Raw genomic sequence first — 16,038 nt, 5'->3', positions numbered from 1 at the left:
TATATATCATTTTTTCTGATTTTACTGTAGTAACAAATGGGTGTTTGGCTGTAACCATGGTTATCATGGTAATTTTTTTGTAAGGGTATATTTGCAGCATACCCTTTGCAGCAAAAATAAAATAATCATACATCCACTGTCTGTACGATAAAATGTTCACATATTAAAATAATATCATGTTAACATTATAAAATAGCATGTTTTTCCTGAGAACTAAAAATCTGTCTATTTATTAATCCAGATGTCATTAAATGTAGCAAATTGACCCATTTGAGTTGCTATAAGACCGGAAAAGGTCTAATTCAATAAGTTTAGTAATTAAGACAGAAATTAAGACAAAATTTGTTCTCCTCGTTTGAATTCAGTGAAAAACTTTAGCCTTTAGCCCATGAAAAAAAAAAACATTGAAAAAAAAAAAGGACTTCTAACAGTCCTACAGTTTCAGACAAGCTAATAACTTCCACAAACTTTGGGCACACTCCTAATGACATATCTTTTTTGTTCCTCTAGGACTGTGAGCCGTTCGAGAAATGCTGTTCAAATGTTTGCGGACACAAGAGCTGTGTGGCTGCCCGCTACATGGACGTTAAGGGCAGGAAAGGTCCAGTAGGGATGCCCAAAGGGGTCACCTGTGACAAATTCATGTGCACCCAACAGGGTTCAGAGTGTGAAATCTGGGACGGACAGCCGGTGTGCAAATGCCGGGACCGTTGCGGACGGGAACCCCATTTCACATGCGCCTCGGATGGCATGACCTACTACAACAAGTGCTACATGGATGCTGAGGCCTGTACCAGGGGCGTCACCCTCACCGAAGTCACCTGCAGGTACCACTTTAGCTTGTCCAACACCAGCCCTCTTCCAGCGGAGACCACTGCCTGGCCCACCACTGCCCATCTTGAGACCACACCCATGGGCATTCAACGTCCCATCATGGTCAGCAATCCAGCACACCACTTTGTGTTTGTGGGCGAAACGGCCAGCTTCCTCTGCGAGGTCATGGGAAAACCGAAGCCGACGATTACGTGGGAAAAGCAGATCGAAGGTAAAGAGAACACTGTAATGCAACCCAACCATGTGCAAGGAAACATAATAGTTACTAATATCGCCCAGCTGGTCATATACAATGCCCAGGTCCAGGATGCCGGCATCTACACCTGCACTGCCACAAACCAGGGTGGATCTGTGCAAGCCCATTTCCCACTCTCTGTGGTCCCCAGGGAGCAGACCAAACCAGAGCTGGTCATGAATTCCACACGGCTACCTGCTGAGGAGTGTCTGAAAACACCTGATATGGGCGACTGCAGAGAGGAGAGCATGAAGTGGTACTATGAAGCCAAGCGCAACAATTGCTTTACCTTCACGTACAGCCAGTGCAATAAAAACCAAAACCATTTTGATACCTACGAGTTGTGTATGCTGTCCTGTGGAGCAGAGCTTGCGGCACCTTGCTCCCTACCTAGTGTACAAGGTCCCTGCAAGGCTTACAAACCACGCTGGGCTTACAGCCATGCGCTCAAGAAATGCCAGTCATTTGTTTATGGAGGCTGCGGAGGCAACGAGAACAATTTCGAGAGCAAGGAAGCCTGTGAGGAGATGTGCCCCTTCCCCAAGACTCACAATTGCAAGCTGTGCAAACCCCGGCAGAAGATGGTCCCGAGCTTCTGCAAGAGCGACTTTGTGGTTTTGGGATGTATTTCGGAGTTGACCGAGGACCACGACTCTGGCCATGCGCTCATCACTGTGGAGGAGATCTTGAAGGATGAGAAGATGGGGCTGCGGTTCTTCGGGCAAGAACCTCTGGAGGTGACACTGCTCAACATGGACTGGAACTGTCCCTGTCCGAACATAACGAGAGTCGAGGGACAGATGATCATCATGGGGAACGTTCACAACGGCATGGCCGTGCTGCAGCCCGACAGCTTCGTGGCCACTTCTAGTGTACGGCGTGTTCGCAAACTCCGTGAGGTTATCAACAAAAAGACTTGTGATGTTTTAAAGGAGTTCAGCAGTACAAAGTACTAGGGCGCTTATGTTATCTGAATCTCTGGACATCCTAAACTGGGGGCGTCATATCCTACTCCTGAAGGGCCACTGTCCTGCAAAGTTAGCTTCTACACACCTGCCTAGAGTGAAACTCTGCTGGAAGGCAGCCTTCCAGGAGCATTATTGGACACCCCTGTCCTAAACCAACGTGCCTGCCTCTCACCTGCTTTTCTTCATGAAGCAGTCTCTCTCACAAACTTGACTTGTAGAATCTACAATCATATGTCGTGCATCTGCCGCAGCATGGAGCTGCTTGAATTATCCATGGAGAGATTAAATATGTGTTTTACACTGTGTGAATGACACATAGGCGTACATATATATTAGATGATTTCATGCGAAAGTATTACCTTATTTACATCTACATGTTGTAGTGGGAGTCCAGTTATTTTTGTTTGACTAAAAGCCACAGATGTTGTATTAAACCAGACTCTTTCTGCCTGTCTCAGAACAAATGCCTTGCAGGCAGTCACTGAACTTGAATCTTCAGTGGAAACAGGTGGTTAAACATTACTAACCTAAAACTTTATTTATACGTCATGAAGATTTCATTAAAGCTGAAGTGTGTAATTTTTCGAAGTCAGAATAAGCCCCATATTAACATGGAGAGTCAATTCTAAGTAAGTTGTTTTTAAATTGATTCCCCAGAAAAGTGTAAACAAAAGTGACCATTACTAGTTTGTTTGAGCAGCCTGGCACATTCAACCAATACTTTTTGTCCAACCAATGGGGGAGTGCTCAGTCAATTTTGCAATTTCATTTGATGGCACAGAAATTACACACTTCAGCTTTAATTATGAAGCCATGTCATTCTTAAAAGTAAAGAAACATGACATGTTAAATACTCTTGCACCTTATTTTAATTCGTAGTTTTTTTGTGCTGTAATCGTTTGTTCCATCTATTTATGCTTTTACGTTACTACCATAAATTGAAACAAAGGTAGTCCTATGTACGTGCTTCACAGAGTATGTTAAGTGTTTTCTGTCAAACCATACAATGGCAAACGTATAATGAGATTATAACTATTATTTGAAAATGTATTAAACGTTTATGGAACTACACCAGAGGGGCGATTAAAGACATTTCCAATCAAATCCTGGATGGTTCTTGTTGCGAAACTTTCTGCAAGTTGCAGCTTCATGAGGCGTTTTTGAATTAGCTTTGATAAGGGGGGACATACTTTATGATAGAGCAACGATCCCCCCCCCATCTCGATGGATTCTATTGTCAGTCAATCCTGGCCTCGGTTCTGGAACAGGTCACATTCCAGCTGTTCTTTGGTGGGAAGTGTTGCGGCTAAGGGGGATGGGGGGCCAGTCTGATCCCTTGTGTTGTGTCTGGGTCTGGGACTCTCTCCTCGGCTGCAGACCTTTCATGTGAGAACCTCCGCCTCCCCCCAGCTGCCCGGCCCTCTCATCTCCCCAGCTCCAACTCCAGCCAAGCTGTGACCCTGCATGGGAGGGGAGCCAGCACACACACCACTCTCTGTTTTAAAAGCACAGCTTTGAACTTTCGACTGGGGCTGGATGGGAGGGAGAGGGATAACACATGCTTTTTCCCTAGGGTGGGCCTCCGATGGCTGCTACCTCAGGCTGGCTGACAGGGCCTCATCCATGACCCCGTAAGAGGCTAATGAAAAGAATGAAAAGAGCGAGGGAGAGAATCGGAGATAGGATTGGCTGGGGGGTGGATGCTGGGAATGTGGAGGGAAGTTTCATTAAAACTGTTGACAAGTGTCAAGTGAAGCACTCAGGCTCAAGTTCAGTGGGCCAAAAAGAGAGTTCCTTTTTTCCCCCGATCTTGTTAACCGCTAGTTATGAATGCTAGTGAGACTGGATGCTCATTGAGCGACACTGTAAGCACATGTTCAAGATTTGGGGGAACAAAATGTAAGTTTAAGAACTGGCCATTGAAAAGACCATATCGGTCACCTGCTAAACTTACTTTACATATGATTAAACCAAACTAAGGCCAACAACAGTACAAGAGTTGATGACATACATGCTCTCATGTTGTTTTATTTATTCCTTAGATATATTCTGCAATGCTAATCTACCCAAAACGTGTTCCTGTAGCTTAACAGGAAGAGCAAAGTGCAAGCAAGATCATGGATTCAATTCCCTGAGAACACATGTATATCCTGAATGCTCTGTAAGTGGCTTTGGGTGAAATTGTAAATGCAGGCTATGTTTATGTATTTACGAAATTATGAAACGTTAGCAACAGTTCAGTATGATTTGTCTAGTATATGAAAGGCTCATAACAACTTATTTATGGAATCACAAAAATCTAACACAGTAACCATAGTTTCAGACAAAATACCTTTGCTACTACAGGTATTGTTGCTATTATACAACCATAGGCTAAATGCTAATATGATCTCATTTAGAGGAAAGAAGAAGACTGGCAAAGCTGTTCTTTTGTTCCATTTATATTTTTGAGGTTTTTAATCTAGTATCTAATAGTTTGTTTTAGTAAGTTACCGCAATTTTATTGTGGTAAAAGTAACTAATAACTATGGTACTTTGGTGGAAAATATAGTTGCAATGGTAAATTTAGATTGTTATATTTTTAGAAAATACACTACAGTTCAAAGGATGGGGTCAGTATAAATTTTTTTTGTAAGAAATACTTTTATTCAGCAAGGATGCATTCAACTGATCAAAAGTGATAGTAAAGACTGAAAAAATGTCACGGTTTCCACAAAAGTTTTTAACATTGATGATAATAAATGTTTCTTGAGCAGCAAATCAACATTTTATAATGATTTCTGAAGGATGATGTGACACTGAAGACTGGAGTAATGATGCTGGAAATTCAGCTTTGCATCACATTAAATAATGCATCATATAACATCATATCAATTACATTTTAAATTATATTCAAATAGAAGTTATTTTAAATTGCAATATTATTTCACAATATTACAGTTTTTACTGTATTGTGATCAAATAAATGTAGTTATAGTGAGCATAAGCGATTAAAATACATAAAAAAATCTTACTGACTCCAAACTTTGAATGGTACTGTATGTTTCCAACTTAAAAACAACAAACTGTTAGCGTCTATGGTGGGTTATGGTCTTAATCATAATGTAATATCGGGTACAATTTCTATTGAAAAAAAACCTGTACTTTTTTGGCATTAGGATGAGATTTGCAATGCCACCTAGGTGAAACATCTTGACCCCTGCAGTCTCGCCTTGGAGGGCCTCACGCACTTGACCGTGTTCACATACTTATGCATCAGATTTATCCTGCCTACTTATTTCTGTCACCAGAGAAGTCGCTCTCAGGCACTTTTCTTTGGTGTCCATTGATTTGCGTGCTCTGACAGGGGCATTTGTTTCTTCTCAAAGTAAATTATGCAAATGGAATGTCTCATTCTGTTTGCAGAAGTGGGCGTGCATATGGTCTATTCATAGGGGGATGAGATTCCCACAGCGATCAGGAGTCTAGTGACATCCCATATGGGTGGGAGCCCCCAGTAGTAGACAACTGATGTACAGCATCAGAAATCAAGACCAGTTGCTTTCAGCTGAATTTATCTAACAATTACAGTACATTAACTTACTGTATATCATACTGTACATCATCTCATTCATTCACTTATTTGATAAGTCTACTCGAAAATTCTGTTAACTGGTCAGTATATACTTTATACTATTATTTTTAAGAAAATAGTATGCAAAACAGAATGTAAACATATTAAAGGAATAGTTCACCCAAAAATGAACATTTGCTAAAAGTTTTGGACTGTGTTCCCTTGTTAACAGTGTTTGATCTGTGCATATTTCTCTCCTGATTCAGACAAGACTACTTTTCACTGGCGAAAGCAATATTATGGATAGAGGACTCATTTTAGCTGGAAGCAACGGTTTGAAGTTAAAAACTTCTGAATGATAAATTTGTTTACTGTCATTATTATCAGCTGACTCTCATTCTGACGGCACCCATTCACTGCAGAGGATCCATTGGTGAGCAAGTGATGTAATGCTACATTTCTCCAAATCTGTTCTGATGAAGAAACAAACTCATCTACATCTTGGATGACCCGAGGAGGATGAGTATAATTGATTTTTTGTTTTTGTTTTTTAACTTTGACTTAAAACGATCAAATCATAAATCAAGCTTTCAGTAGCTAATAGATTAGATCAGGTTTTCAGGGTCACTGAATCTTCCACTAGGTGGCGCAAGTGCACCAGTGCTAGTGTAATTTATATAAATGGCCATGTGTCTGTAGCATTATATCCAGTAGGGTATTCTCATTCTTTGAGTTTATGATTGTATGTTACACCGTCATAGGCTTTCACATAAAGTATGCAATGCATATTATCATATTGAGCTGACACTACATGCAGTCTTTATTTTTAATTTAAAAAAAAAGAATGATTAAGTTGATGAATGAACAAATTAAAGTATGAATAAATGATTCACACTGCCATAATCAATGTCTTACGAGTTTTCAAACCAATCTCGTGGGTGAGTGAGCAGAATAATGGGAAATTACAATGCTGCAGTCTTTTTTCCAAAGGAATCCTCTGCTTCGGTGTTTAATTCATCAATAAGGAATAATTTATGTGCAAGCTTAATGGGTCAGTAGCTTCTTTTAGAAAGCTGGCTGAAGTGGATAGTGGGAAATCTAGAACATGATACAGCTAATCTGATTCTTGAAAATTATATTGAACCTCTTGCAGAGTCATAGCTACATGCCTTAAACATGTAATGTAATATCGATTTCAAACATGACTATGACTGTGAATATCAGCCCACCCCAACCCATATGTCACATTCAAAAATAAGAAATTATGTTGTGCTTAAAAGAAAATGAAACAGATTTTTAGGACCATTAATATTATTCTCATTGTGACATCTTTCTTTTCATGTCAATTAAGCATATTTCCCCCAGTTCCAATGTTTGTACCGAGCCCCTAAAGGGACGTGGTGGTGGGAAAAAATCAGATTGAGTGAAAAAATTTGGGGTGGGAGGAAAAAATATTTGTCAGATTTTTTGCGTTCTCTCGCAAAACTTTTGCGTTCCCTCGATAAACTTTGCGTTCCCTCGCAAAACATTTGCTTTCTCTCGCAAAACACCCGCACAAGGGGGCATTTTCTCCGATCCGGCCCTCAACCTTAAATGAGTTTGACACCCCTGCTTTAGGGGCTCCGTATGGTTGTAATGCTAATACATTTAAAATTCTCAATATTGTAATGAAAAAAATAATACTTTAATTGTATTTATTTATTTATCTATTTATTTATTTTACATGGTTGGATCTGTATGTAATTGATGATGATTTAAATAAAAGCAAAATAATCACTAGATTATGAAAAAATATTTATTGCATATGTAAATAGGGTATTCTCTCTACTGTGTATATATATATATATAGGGTACAACGGGGCTAAAGGCCCACCTTAAGAAAAAATGTGCCTAAAATGTATAATTGCAGAAAAAATATATACGTTGTATTGAACATTAATGGAGCAACAGATTTTGTGTGAAAATACATGGCAAGAGGGGCCTATTACCCCACACACGGGGTAAAAGGCTCACCAGCATGGGGTAAAAGGCACACGGTATTGATACAAATACTTCAGCTAAAATAATGTTTTTTTAATAATGTCTATGTTAGTACTTGTTCAAAACAAACACTTTAGCAAAGTTTGTACTATTTCTGCTTATTTTGAAAAATAAAAATAAAATTAAAAAGTCATTAAAATATGTTAATATAAAAATATATTTTAAAATACAGAAACAAAATTATTTTAATAAGTAAAGATTCTGAAAGTATTGAAGGAGATCCAATAATAATTGAATATATATTACAGTAGTAACAACAATTGATATTTTATTATATGATATGATTAATTTCATGTTTTTAAATATGATGGTTTCATTCTAAACATGGTGATTATCTCTAATATGGACACCCAACATAATATATGATATTTACCATCTGAATCTAACCATGTCATGTCAACAAATGGAAAAGTCAGCCATCTATTATTTGTCCAGAGGGAAGGAGAGCAGCACAAACCCCTGAATTACTGAGGATTAAAGGTGCGTCACTGGACATCGTGCTCCATTCATGTCCATTCACACCTGTACTAACGCATGAGAGCAGAAACTCAAGCACACGGTGAAGGTTTGTTTTTCTCTGCATACTAAAAGTCAGGTTTGATGACCTCTGAACTCCTGGCTCCAGACAGAGAATACAAACTTCAGCACTGCATGATTTACAGTTTTATGGGAAATTTTAGCATGCTTATGTGACCTGCACTCTCATTGGTTGTGGATCATTTGTTGCTTTGCATGAAATCAGACTTGCCAAAGTGTGCTGTGTCGCTCATAACAGTGACAACGTGTGTTTCCATACAGGTGTGTATATATTTGTCTAATGACTTCTCGCTGTAATATTAAACGGTGCATTTGCATTTCAAAATCAGTGTTTTAATGCAGTGATGATAAACATAAAAATGAGAGACGTTTGCCGTGTATTTGCTCCACACTTCTCATAATCCTACTTTAGATTCAGACCTGGAGCGTCTCTTTAATTAAACCCCACAGGAAAACTGTCCGATGGTATTACCATGGGTTTTTTAAACATACAGTGGTACTGACTGATTACCATGTTTGTAAATCATTACCAAAGTACTTAACATGATACCATGGTGCTATCTGACATGCCACAAAAAAAATTTATTATAATAGTAGGGTACAACGGGGCTAAAAATGTGCCATTCACTGTGCCTAAAATGTATAATTGCAGAAAAAATATATACGTTGTATTGAACATTAACGGAGCAACAAATTTTGTGTTTGTTGTTTATTTTGTTTAAAAATCTTATACATGTATGAGGTGGCAAGACCTTTTACCCTACACACGGGCTAAATGGCTCACCAGCATGGGGTAAAAGGCACACGGTATTTATACAAATACTTCAGCTAAAATAATGTTTTTTTTTTTTATAATGTCTAAGTTAATACTTGTTCAAGACAATCACTTTAGCAAAGTTTGTACTATTTCTGCTTATTTTGATTTTTGTTCAATAAATATACTAGTCATTAAAATATGTTAATATAAAAATATATTTTAAAATACAGAAACAAAATTATTTTAATAAGTAAAGATTCTGAAAGTATTGAAGGAGATCCAATAATAATTGAATATATATTACAGTAGTAACAACAATTGATATTTTATTATATGATATGATTAATTTCATGTTTTTAAATATGATGGTTTCATTCTAAACAAGGTGATTATCTCTAATATGGACACCCAACATAATATATGATATTTACCATCTGAATCTAACCATGTCATGTCAACAAATGGAAAAGTCAGCCATCTATTAATTATAATGTTAATTACTGTGCGCCTTTAGCATAAATGATAGTATTGTAATTTTACTGTCGTTCTGTAAAATAAAATAAAAAAGTAAGACAATAATAATGATAATAATAATTACCCTACAACAGCTCTATTAATACATTTATTATAGCATTCACACATAGTGTTCAAATTGGCATCTGTAATATATTCTAATAAAGTCAGCCATCTATTAATTATAATGTTAATTACTGTGCGCCTTTAGCCCCAACAGCTGGGGCGCTTTTGGATGCACCGAATGTACTGTAATTGTTGCATTCGGCAACCGAAATGAAGCGAAAAGGCCGAATAATATGTACCGAACAATGACTAACTCACTAGCTGCAGCACCAGGGTTCAAAGTCCAAAGCGCGAGGAAAATCTGCGCTGAACTTGTTACTCGTCAGTTGTTTTAAAAAAATAATGTTTAAGTTAATACTTGTTCAAAACAATCACTTTAGCAAAGTTTGTACTATTTTCTGCTTATTTTGAAAAATAAAAGTATACATTTTTTTCCAATAAATATGCTGTCATTAAAATGTGTTCATTTAAAAATATATATTTTAAAATACAGAAACAAAATCGTTTTAATAAGTAAAGATTCTGAAAGTATTGAAGGAGATCCAATAATAATTGAATATATATTTACAGTAGTAACAGCAAATTATATTTTATTATATGATATGATTAATATCATGTTTTTAAATATGATGGTTTCATTCTAAACATGGTGATTATCTCTAATATGGACACCCAACATAATATATGATATTTACCATCTGAATCTAACCATGTCATGTCAACAAATGGAAAAGTCAGCCATCTATTAATTATCATGTTAATTACTGTGCGCCTTTAGCCCCAACAGCAGGGGCGCTTTTTACCCCAAATACCATACTTTTACATATTCTTGAAAATCACAAAGAAGACTTTTTTCAAAAAATATATGCATTAATTTTAGCGATTCTCATTTGCTACTTAAATCTACAATATTTTAAAAAACATAAAATATTAGATCAAGTAAGCACAGAATCAACTTTGCGCTGCTGCCCGCGATCCTGTCAAAGATCAGACAAATATACAAGTGTATCTTGAAAAGCGGATGTTCTGGAAAGTGCTAAGCCATGTTTTTGTGCCATCTAGTGGTTTAGATGAAAATAATATCAAAGGCGCCTTTTACCCCATATATATATATATATAGAGAGAGAGAGAGAGAGAACAATAAAGTGATGAGAATTTTCTGGTAAATGTGCTTAAGTATTTTGATATATACATTAACAAATCTTTGAAAATCTTTCTAAAATTAAAAATCTTCTTTTTAAATTGTTTTTCATTGTCATATGTCATAAAAAACAAGTCTTTTTCATTTTGTTTAGCTTCTTCATCGTGTTTGTTTTGTATGTTATAAGCCAATATTCTATGACTTGTTTTCCATAAGATACTGATATCTCTCTTTCTCTTGTTGTAATGCTAAACAAATAGCACAGATGGCCAGCAAACTCCTCTTTGTAAATGGATGATCTTCTCAGTCAGGCCTGCTCTATAATTACTTTTAGCCAGTAGCAAGTGGGAAGAAATAGACGCGTACACTGTAATAACCACAGTGAGGGAGTAATCTAGCACATAATCAACTGCATAAATCAGCTACCTCATTGATTCGGATGGCAGAATATGCGTCTGCCGCTCAGCCTGGCATTGTTGGGTCGAAGTGAAGCCCATCTTTACCATTTAACACATAACTCTGACTTTCCACCGACCCATCGCTATCATAAATAATGCGCCTCTCCGCGCACAGATCCAATATTATTTGCATTTGTCACAGAATGACACGGAGTCCATTCCCCTAAAAGTCATGGTTGGCTGTGCAAAATTAACTGACTGTCAGGTCTCACGGAGAGACGTTATTTATTGTGCGTGTATAGGTGTGTTTTCCTTCCAGAATAAATCTCCAGGGAACAAAAGCAAGGTCTCTCTTTGGGTACTGAGCCGAAAAAGCTGTGATCAACGTTCTCTGAAGGAAATTACATCATAATGACTATTTTCAGTTGTCTCTCTGCATGTTTAAGTGCAATCATTAGCGCCAAAACGGCGGTAAGGTTAGGGCGGTTCCAAGGGCCCAACAAGGGAGAGGGGGCCCGAGCCAATATGCTGTTCAGGGGGCCCAGAAACCATAGCGACGCCCCTGCATGGTGCAATGCACCTTACTGTAAGAGAGACCTTCACACCAGTCACCCACACAAGCATATTTATGATTGATATTGCTACTAGCTGGTGACTAATAGATGTTTTGCATGTTAATTTATTGCAGTGGAGCCATTCATGTTGGCGCACAATCGTTACACGACTCATGGGGATTTTATCTTCATCTCAGGGCCATTAATTCCAAAAGGACAATAACTATAACTATAAAGTTCCCAGAATAAAACTGTTATAATTCTATGAGTATAGTGAAGTCCATACCACAGATATAACGACACAGAGAAACGATATTGTTGGAATTACTTTCAGAATGATTTTTTTTTCCAGCTGATGAATGATAAAACATTGATAGCCAATCAGAATCCACCAGAGCTCATACTGCAGCGCGTGCTAATAGTGAAAAGAACGTTGCTGTCCGTTGGGAGGCTAAAGGCCCGTTCACACCAAGCACGATAACGATAAAGATATAGTTCTAAAAATCGTTCTCAATATAAAAAAATAGCATAGTTCACACCACAACTATAACGATGACGATACAGAGGAACGATATCGTTGTGATCACTTTCAAAACGATTTTTTTTCCCAGCTGATGAACGATAAAACACTAACAGCCAATCAGAATCCATCCTGCTGTAACGAGCTCAAGAATTTAAAGCGGCAGACGCATGTGCGCTTAGAATAAACAGACGATATTGTTCGCTGGTGTGGACGTTAATATCGTTATCTTTATAGTTATCTTTATAGTTATCGTTCTTGGTGTGAACGGGGCTTAATATAGTTATTGTAGTTATGTTGACAGTTATCTTTCTTAAAGCTCGTCCACACCAAGAACGATAAGTATATTAGTATCCGCACTAACACACAATAATGTCATCTGCCCCTTTAAATGCTTGAGCGCTTGAAAGCGGGATGAATTCTGATTGGCTGTCAATGTTTTTATTGTTCATCAGCTGGAAAAAAAAATTGTTTTGAGAGTGATTTCAACTATCTTTCTTCTGTCTCATAGAAAAAGAATGATCAAACTTTAAAGTTATTGTTATGATCCTTGGTGTAAATGGGCCTTTATATTAACTGTACTGGCTCAGGCTCTTTTATCTTTGAGCTTATGACCCTAACCTGCTCCTGCAAACATTAGAAATCCTGATATTTAAAAAAAGTTGAAATTTGTTTTTTGTTTTTGCTTTAGGCCCATACAATGACCTCACTTTTGTGAAACACTGCATTGTTTAATTTCATAAATAATAGTTTCCTACTTTATAGGAAATGCAGTTTAGTTAGCCAAGCTTTTTTATTTTTTATTATTTCACATTTGATGTGGTTTGGTCTTAATGAAGATAGCCAGGTTGTTTACATACTTGGAATTGATGGGATTATTTGAAAGTGCTTCTTCTGAATTTTTATTAGGAAGTTTAAAAGAGAATTCTACATAATTTTGCACCAAAAATGGTCTTTTCTTATTGGTAGCTACAGCAAAGCAAGACTTCTTCGTGGAGTTTGAGGAAGGATCATTCTAAGGGTGTTCTGATCCACCAGATGCTGAACAAAAGGCAATTCTGTGGAGTTGTGGTAGCTCTACACCCCCATGTGAATTATTGCGCCTGTCCTCTGTCCTTTTGTATTCAAGCTGAGAACAGAAAGTCATAAATTATGTGAATTTATAGCATCCAATTAAACAAGGAAAGGTGGGAAATGCTTTATAGACTGCCAAAAATGAAAAAGGCTCACTGCAACAGAATTTAAATGTTGATGAGAAAGTTTGCAAACAAGATGACACAAAAAAAGAAAGAAAAAAAAACCCAGTGGGTTGCCAGTCTTAATATCTTATGCAATTTGCTTCCCAAGTAACTGTATGTTGTTTCAAAGGTATTTAGATAGCTTTACTTGAAAAATAAGACAGAAATACCTTAAGGAAATTATCTTTTACAGTGTACTGAATGTACAAAATATTTTCTTCTAGCCTGAGCACTACAGTATAAACAAAACCCCAGCAAAAGATGAAGATGAAGGGAATGTCACATCAATGCATTTTCTTCGAGCGCTTTACAGAGATTTTGCGTCCTTCTTATGTTGTTCAGGAAACAAACAGAGGTCCTTATCCAGCTCAGGCTGATTAAATCAAAGCAACAGTTCAGTTATATAATATGAAGAAAAATTCAAACAAAGATGTTTGCAGTTAAATCTGTTGTCTTAATTCCTCAAATGCTGAATTAATCGGTTTCTCTGATTGTGTCCTGCCAACGAAGCCATACTTAGCACAATGAGGACCAGCTTGTTTTTAAAGACAAACTATAGTGCTGTGACATCCAGCTGATTTGTATTTTTTCCCTGTTCAGGAAACTGAGACATGTAATTACCACGGCACACACAGACATCTACAGAAAATACAGTTATCTCATTCAAACCATGTCTGCCCACTGGGGGAAAGAAGCAACAGCTAAATATTCATGCCGTCTCATTGTTTATATGTGGCAGCAGTGAGCATTAGATAAGATAAGAGTGTGTATGTATGAGCAAGAGAGCAAGGAGGAGAGAAAGACAGATTTAAAAAAAAAATTTTTTAGGAAGAGAGCGAGAAAAACAATGATTATATTGCCATGGAATTTTTCAGTTATTTAAAAATAACAAATCTTTATCTATACAATTATTATTAAATGATTAATAATAATAATAATTATTATTATTATTTTATAAAATAAATATAAATATTATAAATAATAATTATTTTATTTTATTTTTAGTTTAGTTTATTTTAGTTTAGTTGGTAAAATAAAAAGCAGGAAATGCAGCCAGGAAGTCATGGGAACTCCAGGCCAACTGTTTTTAATAAAATGTAAGCTATAATAATAATAATAATAATAATAATAATAATAATAATAATAATAATAATAATAATAATAATAATAATAATAATAATAATAATAATAATAATAATAATAATAATAATAATAATAATAATAATAATAATAATAATAATAATAATAATAATAATAATAATAATAAAATATTATAAATTATAATTTCATACATATGCTCCACCATCCTATACAGAGGATAATCTGTTTGGAGAATGGATGGATGGGCGGATGAATGATATAATACATTACATAATAAATTAAAAGTGTGTGCACAATTGTTTATTGTTTTATTTATACAAATACTTTTTTTCATGACTATTAATGCAAAATAAATCAATTTAAACTTGTCTGCACTACTATTTATTGTATTATTTATCTGAATATGCTGTGCATGGATGGAGCTTTAAAGTTCTGCTTTAAAGGAGTTGCTTTAAAGATGGGAGGAAGCGGAAATTATGATAGTCTTTTCTTCCCTATTTTGACATATATCCGAGTGCAACGGCTTCTTGAATGAGAAAAAAAAATGTAGGGCGGGACTTCATTTTGTCCATTGGGAAATGATTGAATCATTGCCTGAGGAGAAAGGTTAGTGTCCTGCATTTGCACCAGAGAAGAGAAGAGATGTCAAGGGGGAGGGGAAATCATACTGAATAAAGATTACAAGGGCACATAAAAAAAAAAAAAAAACGATATGCATGGATGAATCATTTATAATAAACACTACAATATTCCATAAAAACAAGAAATGTCCATTTTGATTTCATGGTGACTTTAAGTCACAGCAAAGTGGCTTACTGGCGTCATAGTGTTTTAAATACCCACAAGTGCTGATGTATGCGGGTATATGTGTGGTGGCTGGGTGCCAGTGCCAGGACGGGTGAGTAGGAGTCCTTGCTGTGTTGTCAGCACAGAGAAATGCATGGAACGTGTGTACAGAGTGTTCCCTGGCAGCACCCGCACATTCTGAGCTGCGAGGCAGCTGGGACTATTATTAGGCCTTGAGTAAATCTGATGCTGCCCTGGCCATGTTTGGTACCACAGGACTGGCGACGGTAGACCGGGTACTGGGTTTTTCCTTCCACCACGGAGATGAGGACACACATGGGGCTGGATGTTTATGATATAATATGTAAACTGCCAAACACATATTTTAAATGTTTTGCATTGATTTGTTTAGGTTATTAGCTTTGCAAATAGTATATACTTGTCAAGACCTCACTCAGTCCAATCGCTGATCCCTTGTCACAGACAAAAATGGATAAACATGGGACTACAGAGAGCTGCAGTTATGACATAGTATTTTTGTAAGTCAACCCGGAAGTTCGCATCACCCTGGTTTCCTTAAAGGGATCATGTGATGCTGCTAAAAATAACATTATTTTTTGTATTTGGTGTAATGAAATGTGTTTATGCGGTTTAAGGTTAAAAAAACACATTATTTTCCACATACTGTACATTATTGTTTCTCCTCTATGCCCCGCCTTTCTGAAACGCGTCGATTTTTACAAAGCTCATCGGTCTGAAAAACGAGGTGTGCTCTGATTGGCCAGCTATCCAGTGCG

General features: G+C 36.8%; 1 protein-coding gene across 1 annotated transcript in view; it reads left to right on the top strand.

The window, feature by feature from the left end:
• Positions 1-3,112, top strand: part of LOC107728683 (WAP, Kazal, immunoglobulin, Kunitz and NTR domain-containing protein 2-like) — a 3,913-nt gene extending 801 nt beyond the window's left edge. The window contains exon 2 of the mRNA XM_016538961.1: positions 511-3,112. Within this exon, the coding sequence (XP_016394447.1) occupies positions 511-2,025 (1,515 nt within the window). The 3' untranslated portion in view covers positions 2,026-3,112. The remainder of the gene's footprint in view (positions 1-510) is intronic.
• Positions 3,113-16,038: the final 12,926 nt, after the last annotated feature.

Source organism: Sinocyclocheilus rhinocerous, unplaced genomic scaffold (genome assembly GCF_001515625.1).
Source record: "Sinocyclocheilus rhinocerous isolate Xijiao unplaced genomic scaffold, SAMN03320098_v1.1 scaffold463, whole genome shotgun sequence".
Classification (NCBI taxonomy): Eukaryota; Metazoa; Chordata; class Actinopteri; order Cypriniformes; family Cyprinidae; genus Sinocyclocheilus; species Sinocyclocheilus rhinocerous.
The sequence above is the reverse complement of the archived record's forward strand: the minus strand, read 5'-3'. Positions and strand labels throughout refer to the sequence as shown.